The sequence below is a fragment of the Ambystoma mexicanum genome, chromosome 6p (genome assembly GCF_040938575.1).
Source record: "Ambystoma mexicanum isolate Mex_15411 chromosome 6p, UKY_AmexF1_1, whole genome shotgun sequence".
Taxonomy (NCBI): Eukaryota; Metazoa; Chordata; class Amphibia; order Caudata; family Ambystomatidae; genus Ambystoma; species Ambystoma mexicanum.
The window spans coordinates 1,029,206,574-1,029,221,477 of record NC_090935.1 but is presented as its reverse complement, the minus strand read 5'-3'; the positions used below and the strand labels follow the sequence as shown (position 1 = coordinate 1,029,221,477).

Here is a 14,904-nt window from a genome sequence, read left to right as displayed (position 1 = left end):
TTGCCAGGTGCAAAAAATGTGACGCAGTTCAATTAATTTAAATACAGTTCTAGAAGTTCAAAAATAAATTCTTGAAAGAACAAAAAGAACTACTATATAAATAAAAACTAAGAAAAACAGGAACAAGTTAATTAATAGTTTTGATATTTAACTCCTGCTTGATAATCATAAAATTCCATAAAAGATAATGAAATCACTTAGCTTGCTTCTTTCTTTCACCGGAACATTTTCTAAGTTTCTTTTTAAATCTCCAACACTTTCCTGGTCCAAATAACTAATATTAGGCACAAGGGCCTAACTAAAGTTTTCTAAAACTTAAGAGCTTCAAACATAAGACCTTCCAGCTGGGCTTCTGACAATGAAAGGCGGTTTAGAATGTTCCAACAATGCCTTTCTTTTACTTCTGGCCAATCACTGATCCTTTTGGGATTCTCCATTTTGACTTGGGAAGCTCTCCACACTCTGCACAGAAAGTTAAGGCCCAAACCATACTTTATGTTAATCATATCCTCATTTCACCTCATTCATCCAAATCCCACGAAACCTGACATTATTCTTATCAGAAACCCAATTGTTAAACTGACGAAGTCTTTATATATACATATGTATATATAATTGACAAATTACCACTTCCACGAAATCTGTTTTTACAAACTGCTGCAACATTGCGTTTGATGATGGCAATAAGCCGGTCAAGTGGCACAGCAAGTAGAGCGCTCGCTTTGACATCCGTGCAGAGCCTGCCAACACAGGTTCGAATCCCGGCGGGGCCAAACTCAGCCTTTCATCCTTCCGAGGTCGATAATTGAGCACCACACACCGTGGGTAATAATAAGCAGCGCTCAGATACCTGAGGGTTTGTAGCGCTATATAAATGCCAAATTATTATTATTATTATTATTATTATTAATACATATCATACATAGTTGTTACACAGAAAGAGAGGGCGAGGCTGTATTGTATAAGCAACAAAGAAAACCCAGGCTGAATAACAGACTTAGGCTAGATGGTACATCATGATCCTAAACAAGTACATATATGCATTGTATTTATTACATCATCTATTAAGATCATACCTCAGGTGCATCCCCTTCCCCTTATTTATGTATGTAACCTCAATTCAGGAAAGCATTATTAGGGCTTATACACATGTACGGAAGGGTACATATATGGGTTAGTCCCCTAGTTCTGTCATGCTACAGTGAGCTTATGCCCTGTGTGATGTTTTTAGGTGGGGAGAACGGCTAACTCATTCCATTGAATAAATTCATTAAGCCCTTTCTTGTGTGTGTTGAGCCTAACTATCCAGCTTTGTTCTCTCCTAAAGAGTATATTCTGGAAATTGCCACCTCGTTTAGGAATGCTAATTTTTTCAATTATTGTCCATTTGAATGCTTCTGGACTATGTCCTTTCATGATGAAGTGGTTTACCATGGGTGCTGTCAGCTTTTTTGTCCTTAGACACGAACGATGTTCGATCATCCGTTTCTTAATGGGTCTCATGGTCATCCCTACATATTTGAGATTGCAAGGGCATTTGATAAGATAGATCACTCCTGCAGTATTACAGTTGGTGAGTTGGCGTTGTATCCAAGGAGTACGAAGCCCCAAGTCTATTTCTTTTGTGCGTTCAGTTTGTGAGCACATGGAGCAGGATCCACATGGTGAGTGTCCTGTAGGGGCAGTACTTTGCCAAATAGTTGCAGGATTTTTGTCTCTTTTTTCTCTGAGAGTTTTAACTAGCTTGTCCCGGATATTGCTCCTCCTTTTGATGGCAAATTAAGGCTCCTCCAGGTGATGCTGTCCAGTATTTAGAATCGGCCATAGATTTTTGATTTCCTTTTTCAACTTATTCAGCATAGGGGAAAAGCTCATAACTGCCATTATATTGTCTTGAGCAGGTGGTTTCGGGTGTTGTTGCAGAGTAACGCTTCTAGGAATGTTTCGGGCTCTCCTGTATGTAGAATCAATTATCCTCTTCGGGTACCCTCTATGAGCCAGTTGTTTCTTAAGCGCTTTTCCTTGTTCTTCATAATCTGAAGTCTGGGTGCAAATTCTTCTATATCGAAGGAATTGCCCGAATGGGAGATTATCTTTCAATGCCTGTGGGTGGCAACTCGAATATGTCAGGAGTGAATTCCTGTCAGTGGCCTTCTTGTATACTCTTGAACATAGTTTATCTTGTACCACCATGATGTTGAGATCCAAAAAATGTATAGCTTTTTTATCGAAATCTAAGGTGAATTTCAAAAAAGGATTTAATGAATTGAGCCAAGTATTGAATGTATGTATTTCTGCTTCAGTGCCTCCGAAGATCATAAAAACATCATCTATATACCTCTTCCAAGGTTTTATTTGGTCCAGGAAGGGGTTCGAGGAAGGGTAGATAGCATCACATTCAAAAGCATTGACAAAAAGATTAGCCAGACTCGGGGCAAAGGTGGCCCCTGACAGGAATTCACTCCTGACATATTCGAGTTACCACCCACAGGCATTGAAAGATAATCTCCCATTCGGGCAATTCCTTCAATATAGAAGAATTTGCACCCAGACTTCAGATTATGAAGAACAAGGAAAAGCGCTTAAGAAACAACTGGCTCATAGAGGGTACCCGAAGAGGATAATTGATTCTACATACAGGAGAGCCCGAAACATTCCTAGAAGCATTACTCGGCAACAACACCCGAAACCACCTGCTCAAGACAATATAATGGCAGTTATGAGCTATTCCCCTATGCTGAATAAGTTGAAAAAGGAAATAAAAAATCTATGGCTGATTCTAAATACTGGACAACATCACCTGGAGGAGCCTAAATTTGCCATCAAAAGGAGGAGCAATATCCGGGACAAGCTAGTTAAAACTCTCAGAGAAAAAAGAGACAAAAATCCTGCAACTATTTGGCAAAGTACTGCCCCTACAGGACACTCACCATGTGGATCCTGCTCCATGTGCTCACAAACTGAACGCACAAAAGAAATAGACTTGGGGCTTCGTACTCCTTGGATACAACGGCAACTCACCAACTGTAATACTGCAGGAGTGATCTATCTTATCAAATGCCCTTGCAATCTCAAATATGTAGGGATGACCATGAGACCCATTAAGAAACGGATGATCGAACATTGTTCGTGTCTAAGGACAAAAAAGCTGACAGCACCCATGGTAAACCACTTCATCATGAAAGGGCATAGTCCAGAAGCATTCAAATGGACAATAATTGAAAAAATTAACATTCCTAAACGAGGTGGCAATTTCCAGAATATTCTCTTTAGGAGAGAACAAAACTGGATATTTAGGCTCAATACACACAAGAAAGGGCTTAATGAATTTATTCAATGGAATGAGTTAGCCGTTCTCCCCACCTAAAAACATCACACAGGGCATAAGCTCACTGTAGTATGACAGAACTAGGGGACTAACCCATATATGTACCCTTACGTACATGTGTATAAGCCCTAATAATGCTTTCCTGAATTGAGGTTACATACATAAATAAGGGGAAGGGGATGCACCTGAGGTATGATCTTAATAGATGATGTAATAAATACAATGCATGTATGTACTTGTTTAGGATCATGATGTACCATCTAGCCTAAGTCTGTTATTCAGCCTGGGTTTCCTTTGTTGCTTATACAATACAGCCTCGCCCTCTCTTTCTGTGTGACAACTATGTATGATATGTATTGCCATCATCAAACACAATGTTGCAGCAGTTTGTAAAAACAGATTTCGTGGGGTAATTTGTCAATTATATATACATATGTATATATAAAGACTTCGTCAGTTTAACAATTGGGTTTCTGATAATAATAATGCACAATTCCTTTTTAAAAAAAATATATTAAAAAAATATATTTTTTCTCCAATGCTGAACTGCCCCGCGTGCGTTCACTGAGTAAATAATATAGCAGTAAATACACACACACGCTCGCAGCCTGATCCAAGATGGCTGCAAACGTTACCAGAGCAAAGATGGCCGACCAAAGAGTTTTTTCCGAGCTTCTTGAAAGCACTTTTTTCTATAGAGGCATCATAGCGGGATGGCACTTAGTAGTGCAAGCATTTCCAAGGCTTTGAGGCACCGCGCAGACGCATTGATGCTCTGTCCTATGTACCACAACAGCAAGCGAGGTAAGAGCTGTGTTCAAGCTGCTAATACAGCTTTATAACATTTACTGCTGCGTTTGTAGAAATAATGAACGCTTCTTGACTCACTCGCATCATTTTTTGACTGCTGGTTTGTCCATTGTTTTAAGACTTTATACCAGCCAACGCTTAAGTTGACAGCGTGATATTCAGTATACATAGCGCTCTGGCGCGCTCTGTTCCCAGACATTTCCGAGCAGTAACTTTCTCAGTATAGTGCGGTAAGATCACGCACAGTCTTTAAGGGGCTATAAGGTTATCCCACTTCCTTTATACCTGTAGGCACGGTGGTTTAGACTCTGGAGTCCCTCCGTGCATGTATGTACACAACCACCCCCTTCCTCCCCCCACCCCTCCCTCCCCCCCTCTTACCTTTGTTTCCCCTATGTTTTATGTAATAATAGGCACTACTTTGGACACATTAATTTGTTCACTATAGCAAGTAAGCCTAGTGATATCCTTAGATACACCTATGATAAGCAATAGAGGCATAGTAGTATACACCAGTAGCAGTGTGGATGGAACACAATGTGACTATTCCACTTTCTGTTTCTCTTTGATTCCTACCCTATAGGAATAGAAATACACACGTAAGGGTGCAAGACAGCGATCCCAGACAGGGAGTCAAGACCTTACAAAACAAAGTCCTGATGAAGATGACCCGAATAATATGTGGTTATGAAACCGGTCGACCTTGATACAGCATGAGCTGGTCTCATGTGTTTTTTTAGATCTGTGTATAGAATTACCTACATAGACGGTGTTACACATTTTGACATCATATTGTGTCTTATGCCTATACAAGTTTTTAGATGTTAAAAAGGACCCTTCCATTAACGTGTCTTTACAATCTAAGCATCGTGTGTTATCGGTACAAGTGGTTGGATCTTTCTAGTTGCTGGCACCCTAGTGGCCATTAAATATCCATACACTGGTTTGCAGATATAGCACTAGAAAACTCCAAGTACATTGGAATTATCTAATGTAAAATGCCTAATGTGTGATTTTTCAGCTCTTACTTACACACTTGGTACTGATTTTTAATTGTTGGGAGTGAATAAGTGGAACTTTTCTCTGATTTTGGAAAGAACCATGGACATACTGAACAACTTTTGTACTGCTATAATAGCCTGATGAAATGTTTATACATATTAAAATGTGTTTTGAAAAATCACTTCCTCTATAGACCGTGATTGAGTGTGACGATGATTTTGTAATTCTCGGTAAGAATTGAAATTAAACCTTGTTTAAGGTTCAAGTAGATTTACCCTTCGTGTTCTAGTATAAATGCAATATCAGCCACCTCCCACCACCTTTCCCTGTGCCCTTGTCCTACCTGTAAAATGAAAAGAAAACACGGATACACCTAGGGATGATATTCCTCCAACCAAGTGATTGGAAGTCCATAGGCCAGACAGAACAGCCAGTCATAGATCCCCACTGGACGGGATGATTGAGAAAAAGAAAAGAAAAGGAAAAAAGAAACAAATCAAAGTTCACGAGGACCTACCCCTGAGCAGAACGAGGACACAAATTATAGTAACAGGATAGACAAAACAGGGTCTCCAATATGTAGCATCCAAAACACTGTGACCATAGCAATACTGAAAAAGGGACAGTGTCCAAAACCAGAGATCAGTCATATAAAGCACACAAATCCAAAGGAGAAGGAAGAGGCAATTGAGGGAGAAGAAGCAGGGTCCGGAATCCAGGTGTCCGTTCTAGCAAGGCAAACAAATCTAAAGGAGAAACCAGGAGACCATACATGAAGAAAGCCGGCTTGCAAACCAGTAGAAAGTTCATGTAAGGTAAACAAATCCGAAGGGGAACAGGAGGCAAAAGCCACAGAAATCCATTAGTACAGGTCAGTACAAGAGAGGACCAAAAAGTAAAGACAACTACTCACTACTATGCTACTTGACACGGGTAGTGGCAACGCACTTGTCTTGGAAGCAAGACGACGCAGATCAACACCGGCTAAAATCCCGGGTCTGCGCTAGGAAACCTCTTTCTGTATTAAGCGCGTTGTAAATAACCAATTGTAATAATATACTCACGAGGAACTATGGAAATCAGCGAATGTTGAAAAAGCGATGGGATGCTTTCCGTCACCCTCTTTATTGGTGGCGCTGCGGGAAACTTCGGATCACTTGCGGTGACGTCTGTGCGTTATTATTATTATGGTATTATTGAGCGTGGACCTAGCAACGGAGCGCTTCACAGAAGTATACACCAATACAGATGCATAAGAGGTGTACAAAGATACAGTTGCATAACAGAGTGCTTTTCAGTGGTATCAACAGAACAAATATACAGAGGGGGGTAGGATAGGGAGGGGCACATAGGAGGGGTACAGCTGTACCGGGTGGCAGGGAGGAGAGGGGCGGGCAGTGTTTAGTGAGTCAGGTGGCGCAAGGGGGCGACGTGATGGCTAAGGTGTTGAGGAGGAGGTTTATGCCGCATGCACTCAGGCAAATGCATTCAGTTTTCGTGTGGGCCATTGTCAGATGCGCCCCAGCAAGCACCACTTGCGGGATCTCCTTAATTTAGGCAACTTGCAGTGGCATACTGCACACCCTATTAGCCTTCTCAAGCTCCCACAGCAAACTAAAAAAGTGCAGTGGTGTACCAAAGTACTAATACTTTAAAGCATATCTTGGACCCTTGTTATTAAAGACAGTCCCACTCCATAAAAGCAGGACCCCGATACAGTTGAGGAGAGATTAGACCAAAACTGCAGTGTGTTACCATTCCCAAAGCATTTTTGAATAAGGAAACCATGTGCCCCCCTCATTATCAGAATTAGAGGCAGTAATACGAATTTAAACTTCAGAAATACATTTCAAGTATCCTTTTACTCACTTATGAAACGCAGATGTGCTATAAACACCCAACTGGTGGAGAGCAGCAAATCAGATGGTCGGAACTCAGTACAAATCTGTGATTAAAGCAAGCTGTTGGCTGCTTAATGTGGCTCCCATGCTGCTACCCACACAATCCGAAAAAGGGAAAAACATGTCCCTTACCTACCGTCTCCCCTCCACCACCTTACCTGGCCGGCCAAAAGAGAAACTGGGATTCTTTGAGCTAACGGTCCGTTTCCTCGCAGCCATCTAGTTTATTTTTTCGTGTGAAAAATCTTTAAACGCCAAGCATTTTTTCACAAAACAAGTGACCAATAGCACCCAGGGAGTTATGCCGGAGTAATAATGCTAACTGAAGGTCGTGCAGGGTGTTAAATGCTTTACATTGGGCTGTGGAACCATTAACACCAGTATGGTTAACTATTCCCGGAATTATTGCCAAATTAAAGCCCCGTCATTTTACAAAGTACACATTTGAAGCACATTTTCCTCTCTTAATGCTTCGTAATGTACACGAGTTCTCCCTTCAAATACCACTCCAATAGGGACACACTGCACCCCTTTCATGCCACCATCACTTCTATCCTTACCCCAAACAAAACCAATCGATTATCGTTTTTCTTACCAATTCGGTTAGCATCTGTGTGAACTCCTTGAATGACGGACGTTCTGAGATAAATTTCAACATCAGAACCTATTTTCAGTTGCTGTTATGAAAAAAGAACACACATTGAAAGGAAGATCAACATCACTCTGATCACAACACAAAATATTGGCTGTTCTTCTACTGTTGGGAAGTAGACCTTATTACACTTTGAAAAAGGAAATAGTAACTTTTTTCAAGCGATGCAGTGTTTGATTTTGTTATTCTTATAGAAGTTTGCTTTACGTACTTGACAATGTTTTACATGCAAAAGCCCAGCCATTAAAGATGAGACATGGGGCTCATCACAAGTTGGGCGGTAGCCCATAAATGCGGCGGTAACGCTTTTACTGCTGCATTTAAGGGCTGGCCTAATCTCGAGTTGGGTGGTAAATTGTTTTACCGCCAACAAAAAGCTGGAGGTAAAAATGTCCACTTACTGCCCCATTCGGTGCTATTACAGCCAGCACAATTACCGCCGGTGGTAATAGCGCACAAATGGACAATAACCACCCAACCGCTACTTGTGATCTGGTGCTAATAGCGCCGGGCCGAGTAGCCGTAATGCTTTTTGCACGGGCGTTATCCCGGGATACTGTCAGAATCCTGATGAGGCCCATAAAAGGGTAACCAGGGAAAAAATGGTTGATAATCACATCAAAAAAGTAGACCCATTCCTGAACATTTACACCTTTAGACATATCTTTCACGCTTCGATTCCTTTAAGAGCAGAGGATTGGACCCTCTGCAGCAAATCCGGTGCAGGCCAAGGGCGCAGTGTTATGCGACACAGGTGTTTGGTGACGAAGGGGGTACAGCGCAGAGTGGTAATATGCTGTGCAGCCGTCAACCATCAGTGTCCGAAAGCTAAGAAAGGTGCGGGAAGTGGGAGCAGCCATTAATGATCCCTACTAAACTACCCGGCCTCTTTGAGTTCTTCCACCTCTGTCTCTGGCAATCTTAGGCTCTCCCCTCTAGCGGTTAGCCGTACTTTGTGTTTTGGGGTCCCTACTTAGGTTCCCTCCATTGTGGTTACTGTTTACTGTGCCCCTTTAGACGCTCTCCAGGTCCCACCCTGTGGTTACTGTGGTACGTTTATCTGTGTCCCACTAGGCTCTCTCCCACTATCTTGGTCCCATCATCTGTGGTTACTGTTGTACTGCTGTGTGTCACCTGCCTGCTCCTCCGTGTGTTCCCTAGTGTGTGACCCCCAACACACTCTACACATCCTGCATTGTGCAGTGCAGGGCTGTGAGTATCTCCTCTCTTTCATTCCCTCCATCCTCCTACTTTCCTCTCTGCACCCTCTATGGTGCTTTCCGTTTCTCCCATCTTCTCTAACTGCTACTCCTATCCTATCCCTCTCACTAAATCTGGAAGGAAGAAGTACAAGTGGGACATTCTGGTCTCCAAGACAGGCCTATCACCGATACCTACATCAGTGCTTCCTCCAGGCAAACTCTCACTGACACCCTCTTTGTCGTTCCCTCACCAGACCTATGGACCCCCCCCCCAATATGGTCTCAGCTCTCTCTCCTATCTCTTCCTCTCCCATTAATGGTGGAACCGGTGGGAGGTCCTTGTGGCCACCTTCCAATCCTCTAAGACCATCATCAATGTCTATCTCAATGGCACCTACCAGCATCTCTCTGGCTACTATGCCACCACTTGCTACCACCTCTGCCCATTCTCTGGCCCCTCAACCACTTCCACTGGGAGTACCTCGAGCCTGTACCCACCCTGGAAGTCTTTCAAATGTGGTAACCTGCTCCACATCGCTACTCTCAACTCTCGCTCTGCTGTCAAACACTCCTCAGACATCTGCCACCTCCTTGAAGAAGTTGAGCTTGATGTCCTCGCTTTCACTGAGATGTGGTTCACAGCCAGCTCTGTCATGAGTTTGGACACTCTGCTCCCTGTCGGCTACAAGATCCTATACGAGCCAAGAACCAATCCATCCAGAGGTGAAGTAGCTCTGATCTTTCCGGAGTGGGTCCATGCTTCTGTCATTCCTATGCAGGACTAAACCTACTTTGAATGACTGGTCTGCAGGCTCTCTATCCTGGCCTCTCTCTGACTGTGGCCTCCCTCTACAGGCCACCTGGCCAGCTTGCTCTCTTACTCAGAGTGGGCTGACCGCTCCTCTTCTCTCCTTGCCTCTACTTCTCCACTTCTCCTCCTTGGAGGCCTCAACATCCACCTGCATGCTTATCGCTCCTCTGGGCTCTTCCGCAACCTCTGTGACACACTCTCTCTCTCCCTTCTACCCTCTGGTCCGACACCCTCTACCAGACACACCTTGGATGTTCTCTTCTCCTCAGACATCCCCCTCTCTAACCCTCTCACCACTCCTCTCTCTTGGACTGACCACTTTCTGCTTTCCTCTCACCTGAAACTGTCCTCCAGGGAAAGCCCACCCCAGCACTTCCACCTACTTTCTTGGTCATTCGGCCCATGAAGCGTGCGTTAATGGAGGCCTTTGCCTCTACTTTCTCTGCTCATCCCACTCCTGTGGCTGACTCACACCCTGACACAACCCTCGGTAACCTGCATCTTTCCATCTCCAACACTCTGGACATCCTTGCCCCGGTCATGAGAATCCATCTGAAGCCTACCTCCAAGTGCAACTCTTGATAGGACTCCAACCTTGATGTCCTGAAATGCAAGTGTGGGGTGGCTAAGAGGAAGTGGAGGGCCTGCGGCGTATCCTCTCACAAACTGGCCTGCCGCTAGCTCCAAAGGCAATACAGACACTCTGTCCTGTCCAAGAAGAGAGCCCATATCCAAGCCCGCGTCAATGCGGCCTCTAGCAACACGGCCAAATTCAAAAATCCGCAAGGAGCTGACCAATCCCCCTGCAGTCTCCACCTCTCCTGTTCCCTTCCAGGCCCTCTGTACAGCTCCACCTCACCACTAAAACTCAGGACATCCTGTCCTCGCTCTCCTCTTCCTCTCCCCTCTACCTCTCACGGCCCCCTCCAGCCACTTCTCCCTCTCCTCCTCCTTTCTCCTCTTTCTCTCTGACAACACCTGACGAGGTTCCTAGAATGCAGATATATGAAAGTGTCATCCAAACCGGTGCTCCCCTGCTCCTCCAGAACCATAAAGGACCACATTCACACCCTCGCTCCAGCCTTGGCCGATTTCTGAAATTATTCTTTCGTCACTGGATCTTTCCCCTCTCTCCTCAAGCACGCCCTTGTGCACCTCCCCCTTAAAAAACCCTCTTCCGATCCTATCTGTCTGGCAAACTACCACCCAATCTCTATAACTCCATTCCTGGGCAAACTCCTGGAAAAGATGTCCATCTCTCAGCTTACTCTCCAGACAATCTGTTGGTTATCTCCATGACCATCAGTCTGGCTTTAGAGAAGCCAGAGGCATGGAAACTGTGAAGATATGCTCTCTAATCTGTACTCCAGCCTTCCTTCTGTCCTCATTCTCCTTGATCTTTCTGCTGCTTTTGACAGCGTCTCTGTGAGAACCTAGGCATCACTGATCAGGGTCTGGAGTGGCTGACCTCCTTCCTCCGGGACCGACCCTCCCAGGTCTAACTTGGGTCCTTTCTCTCCACCACCTCTCTCCACATGTGGTGTTCCCCAGGGCTCTAATCTCTCACCGTGACTCTTCAATGTCTACTTTTCCCTGTTGGCCCACCTGATCTCTACTTTATCCTCTAACTTTCAGTGTTATGCAGATGACACTCTGCTCTCCTTCCGGCTCCCCTCAGCCTCCACTCCTCTCTCGCTCATTCCTGACTGTCTATCCGCGATTCAGGATTGGTGCACTTCCAACGACTTCTGGCTTAATGCCAGTAAGATGTACCTCCTACTCATTGGGACCGCCTGCTCCTGCTTTCCCTCTTTCACTCTGGCTGCCCTCCTCGGGCCCTCTTCCTTCGCCCTCCTGTGAGGCAAAAAACCTTGGTGTCATCCTTGACTTCACTCTCTCTGCACATCATGGACCTTGCCAAAAAGGCCCACTACAAGTTGCATCTAAGAGGTATTCTTCCTTTTCTCACGTTCCTCTAGAAGCTCACTGTCTTTAGAGCCCTGGTTCTCTCTAGGCTAGACTACTGCATCAGCCTCTTTCTCAACCTTCCTTCCTCTACTCTACGTCCTCTGCAACTAATCCAGAACAGGGCTGCAAGACTTATCCTTGGCATCAAGCCCAGGGACTTTATCTCTCCAGCCCTAAAATCCCTCCACTAGCTCACGGTGGTTGCAAGGATCAAGTTCAAGAGCCTCTGCATCGTCCACAAGGCTTTCTGAGGCAGGGGCCCACACTACATCTAACTCTCTTCCAAAATACCTTCCTTCTCAAGCCCTTCGTTCAGCTACCTCCAACTATCAGAGGGTCAGAAGGTTCTCCAGTCAGAGAGTGGGGGTAGATCTCTCTCCTCTGCAGGTGCCTCCCTCTGGAATGGCCTCCCTTCCCCTCTCAAACTTGAGCCGGATCACCTGAAGTTCCGGAAGCAGCTCAAGACCTTCCTTTTCTCCTCTGCTTTCTCATTCTCCCTCCCCTGCTGACCACCTTTATGTGGCGCTGACTGGTTTCTTGGTTACCCTCAGAGTCACACTGGGTACCAGTCTCCTCCATGATAAGTCTCCCCTGCACTGCCTCTGGGACTACCACGCACTTAGGGGCTGTAACTGCAAGCTCTACAGTCCCCTGCCTCCTTGCACTTACCCAGAGCCACGCTGCCATGGTTGCACCGACTCAGAGTGATGCTACCCTGATTACATTTCCTCCTTCCCTCTCCCTGACACTTCCCATTCTCCCTTCCCGCTGCACTTGGCGTTGTCAGACTTGCACAATCTGAATGACACAAGGCCTAGTAAGATCGTATGTCTTGTCCTCCCTCTGTCTTTCCTCCCTTGTCTTGTCGCACCGAGAAAAACTTTTGTACAGGCGCGTTATAAATGACATATTATATCAAATTCAACAGATGGTGAAATTATATCTTTGCATATTTATAACTGTAGAGAGCAAAAACGTTTCCCAAACTATAGACAATTAATTGTTGCCGTCAGTAAGAAGAACATTGATGAAATTAATGTTTGGACAAACCAAACTGTTAAAAAGGAAAATGCGCATGGAGAGGACGACCTTTGGCAACACGATTGTGGCACTGTTGTAATGACGCGTTACAGGGCTTAGTTATGCATTTCATTACACCAAATTGGCAGCTGGAATGAAATTGCTACCTTACAGAATACCGGAGCTGTGCTATCATGATGCATTCAAATTGTTATCACAAAGGAATGTTATATGTATTATTCAAAGACTTTTATGGGCATATGTTAACATGACTGTGTGATATAAATGACGTACCATGCACTCATTAATTCTCCAAATGGTTCTTCTGTTGTATTATCCTTTCTATAGCGTAAAGAGGTTTGTATCAAGTTAATATCGAATAATTCTGGAATTGAAAAAGAAAATGTGTGATTTGAAAGGATGAATCCGCTCACGTAGTGGTGCGAGCAATGTGCAGAACCCATGTGCGCTTCTGTACTTGTAGTGTTTAGTTGCATCCAGGGGTCCATGGATGTCCGTGTAACTATATTGGACCATTTGTAAAAAAGACAACAAATAATTACAAAATCACGTGCAATCTGCTGATTCCAAGACATCTGTGCTTTCCCTAACCATTTATTGACCTTCGGGCAGGAAATAGGCACGGTCACCCAAAAAAAGGTGGGCCACCCCTCGCTTCAAAAAAGTGGCCTACCCCTCACCTCACGACCCTTGACCTCTGATGACATCACCGGAAGTGATGTAATTTGACCCCACCCCAAAGTGACATCCCAGGACGCAATGAAACACGACCTTTCACCCCTTGACAAAACAGGAAGCAGGAAGTGGCATCAAATAGCATCAAATAGCATTGTTCCTAAGTACACTAAATTACTGTGATTCCAAGCAGACGTCCAAGGCCAAATGATAATATGTTATTGCATAGCACTTATGCTTAAGCTCTTTTTTATATAACACATATGCATACAATATCACCCAACCTGTGTTGGTACTCATTTATCGACCTAAGAAGGATGAAAGGCTTTTTGAAAAAAAGAAGAAAAATATATATATTTTATTTATTTTTCTTCCAAACCGGGCCTGGCATGGCTAGAAACCGGCCCCCACTCCCCAGGGACGATTTCAGCCCGGCCATGGGCCGAAAGGCCGATGGACCAAGCCAACCCTGCGAGGATCCTGATCTATCCTGTGTAAAGACAAATAGCTGGTGAATTGCCCCTACAGACAATGGCACAAAAAAGGCTGAAACAGCCCCATTTGTTTCTGATTCCTCTGAGTCCTGTAGCAGCGAGGTGCCAGATTCATGTTCTACATGCAAACCTGATAAAAGCACATTTCTTTGGTCCATTAGGTGATTTTGATTAAGTGTGTTACTGGTGTTTACTGGGGCGGTGTTTACCTGGTGATTTAGAGTTTTTCCACAGAAAGGTCTACGAAAGACTGACACAGGAGAATCAAAAATTGTGGCACAATAGCCCAAGATGTCGAGAAGAAGGGCGACATACAGGGACTTTTGCAAGCTCATTGTCCTCATAAATAGAGGTCAGAGACTTAAAGAAATCCTTTCTTGTGAATGAGTGAAGCTTTTTTCAGGTAATGGCGCCGAAGGTTTCAAAAATTCTGACCTGATGCCCGAGGAATCGTCGATGTCTTCGAGGAAGACATTTTCGACTTCGATGGCATCAATGGCGTTGGTGAATCGACTTGTGTTTCGACTTATGACTCGAAGGATCACTCGATTTATCATCGTATCGAAGCCTCAACGGCTCTCGATGTGGACCTGGCCTTCATCCCGGGCTCGAGGGCAGGTGGGATTTTGCGTGAGCCCTTTTGTTTACCAACTTTAGAAGGCGCTGTAGGAGCATGGCTTCCCAATGGTTTTTGGCTCTTGAATATTTTAAGCATTTCTTGCCTGAATGCTTCCCATTTCGCAGGAGTGGAGGCCTTTGTGGGACAGGATATAGCTCTCTCAGGAAAGGAGTCGGACAAGGACGTCAAAGTAGGCAACTTATGCTGCCTCTTCAACTTTTTCCGATGACAGAGTTGTGGCAGCCACTCCTTGACCTGAACCTTTTTGCCTGCTTTCTTCGAGGAGAGTTGCCTCTCGTCGGAAGAAAGGTTTCCTCGACTGGGTAGTCGATGGGGATTTCTTAGGGAGTCTACCTACCGCTAATTTCCAGTTTCGCTACTTCAGAGCGTTTCCGTCATCG

At 44.6% G+C, this 14,904-nt stretch overlaps 1 protein-coding gene across 1 annotated transcript in view; it reads right to left on the bottom strand.

The window, feature by feature from the left end:
- Window positions 1–14,904, bottom strand: part of LYRM7 (LYR motif containing 7) — a 185,310-nt gene that overhangs the window by 24,635 nt on the left and 145,771 nt on the right. The window contains exon 4 of the mRNA XM_069625630.1: window positions 7,637–7,718. Within this exon, the coding sequence (XP_069481731.1) occupies window positions 7,637–7,718 (82 nt within the window). The remainder of the gene's footprint in view (window positions 1–7,636; window positions 7,719–14,904) is intronic.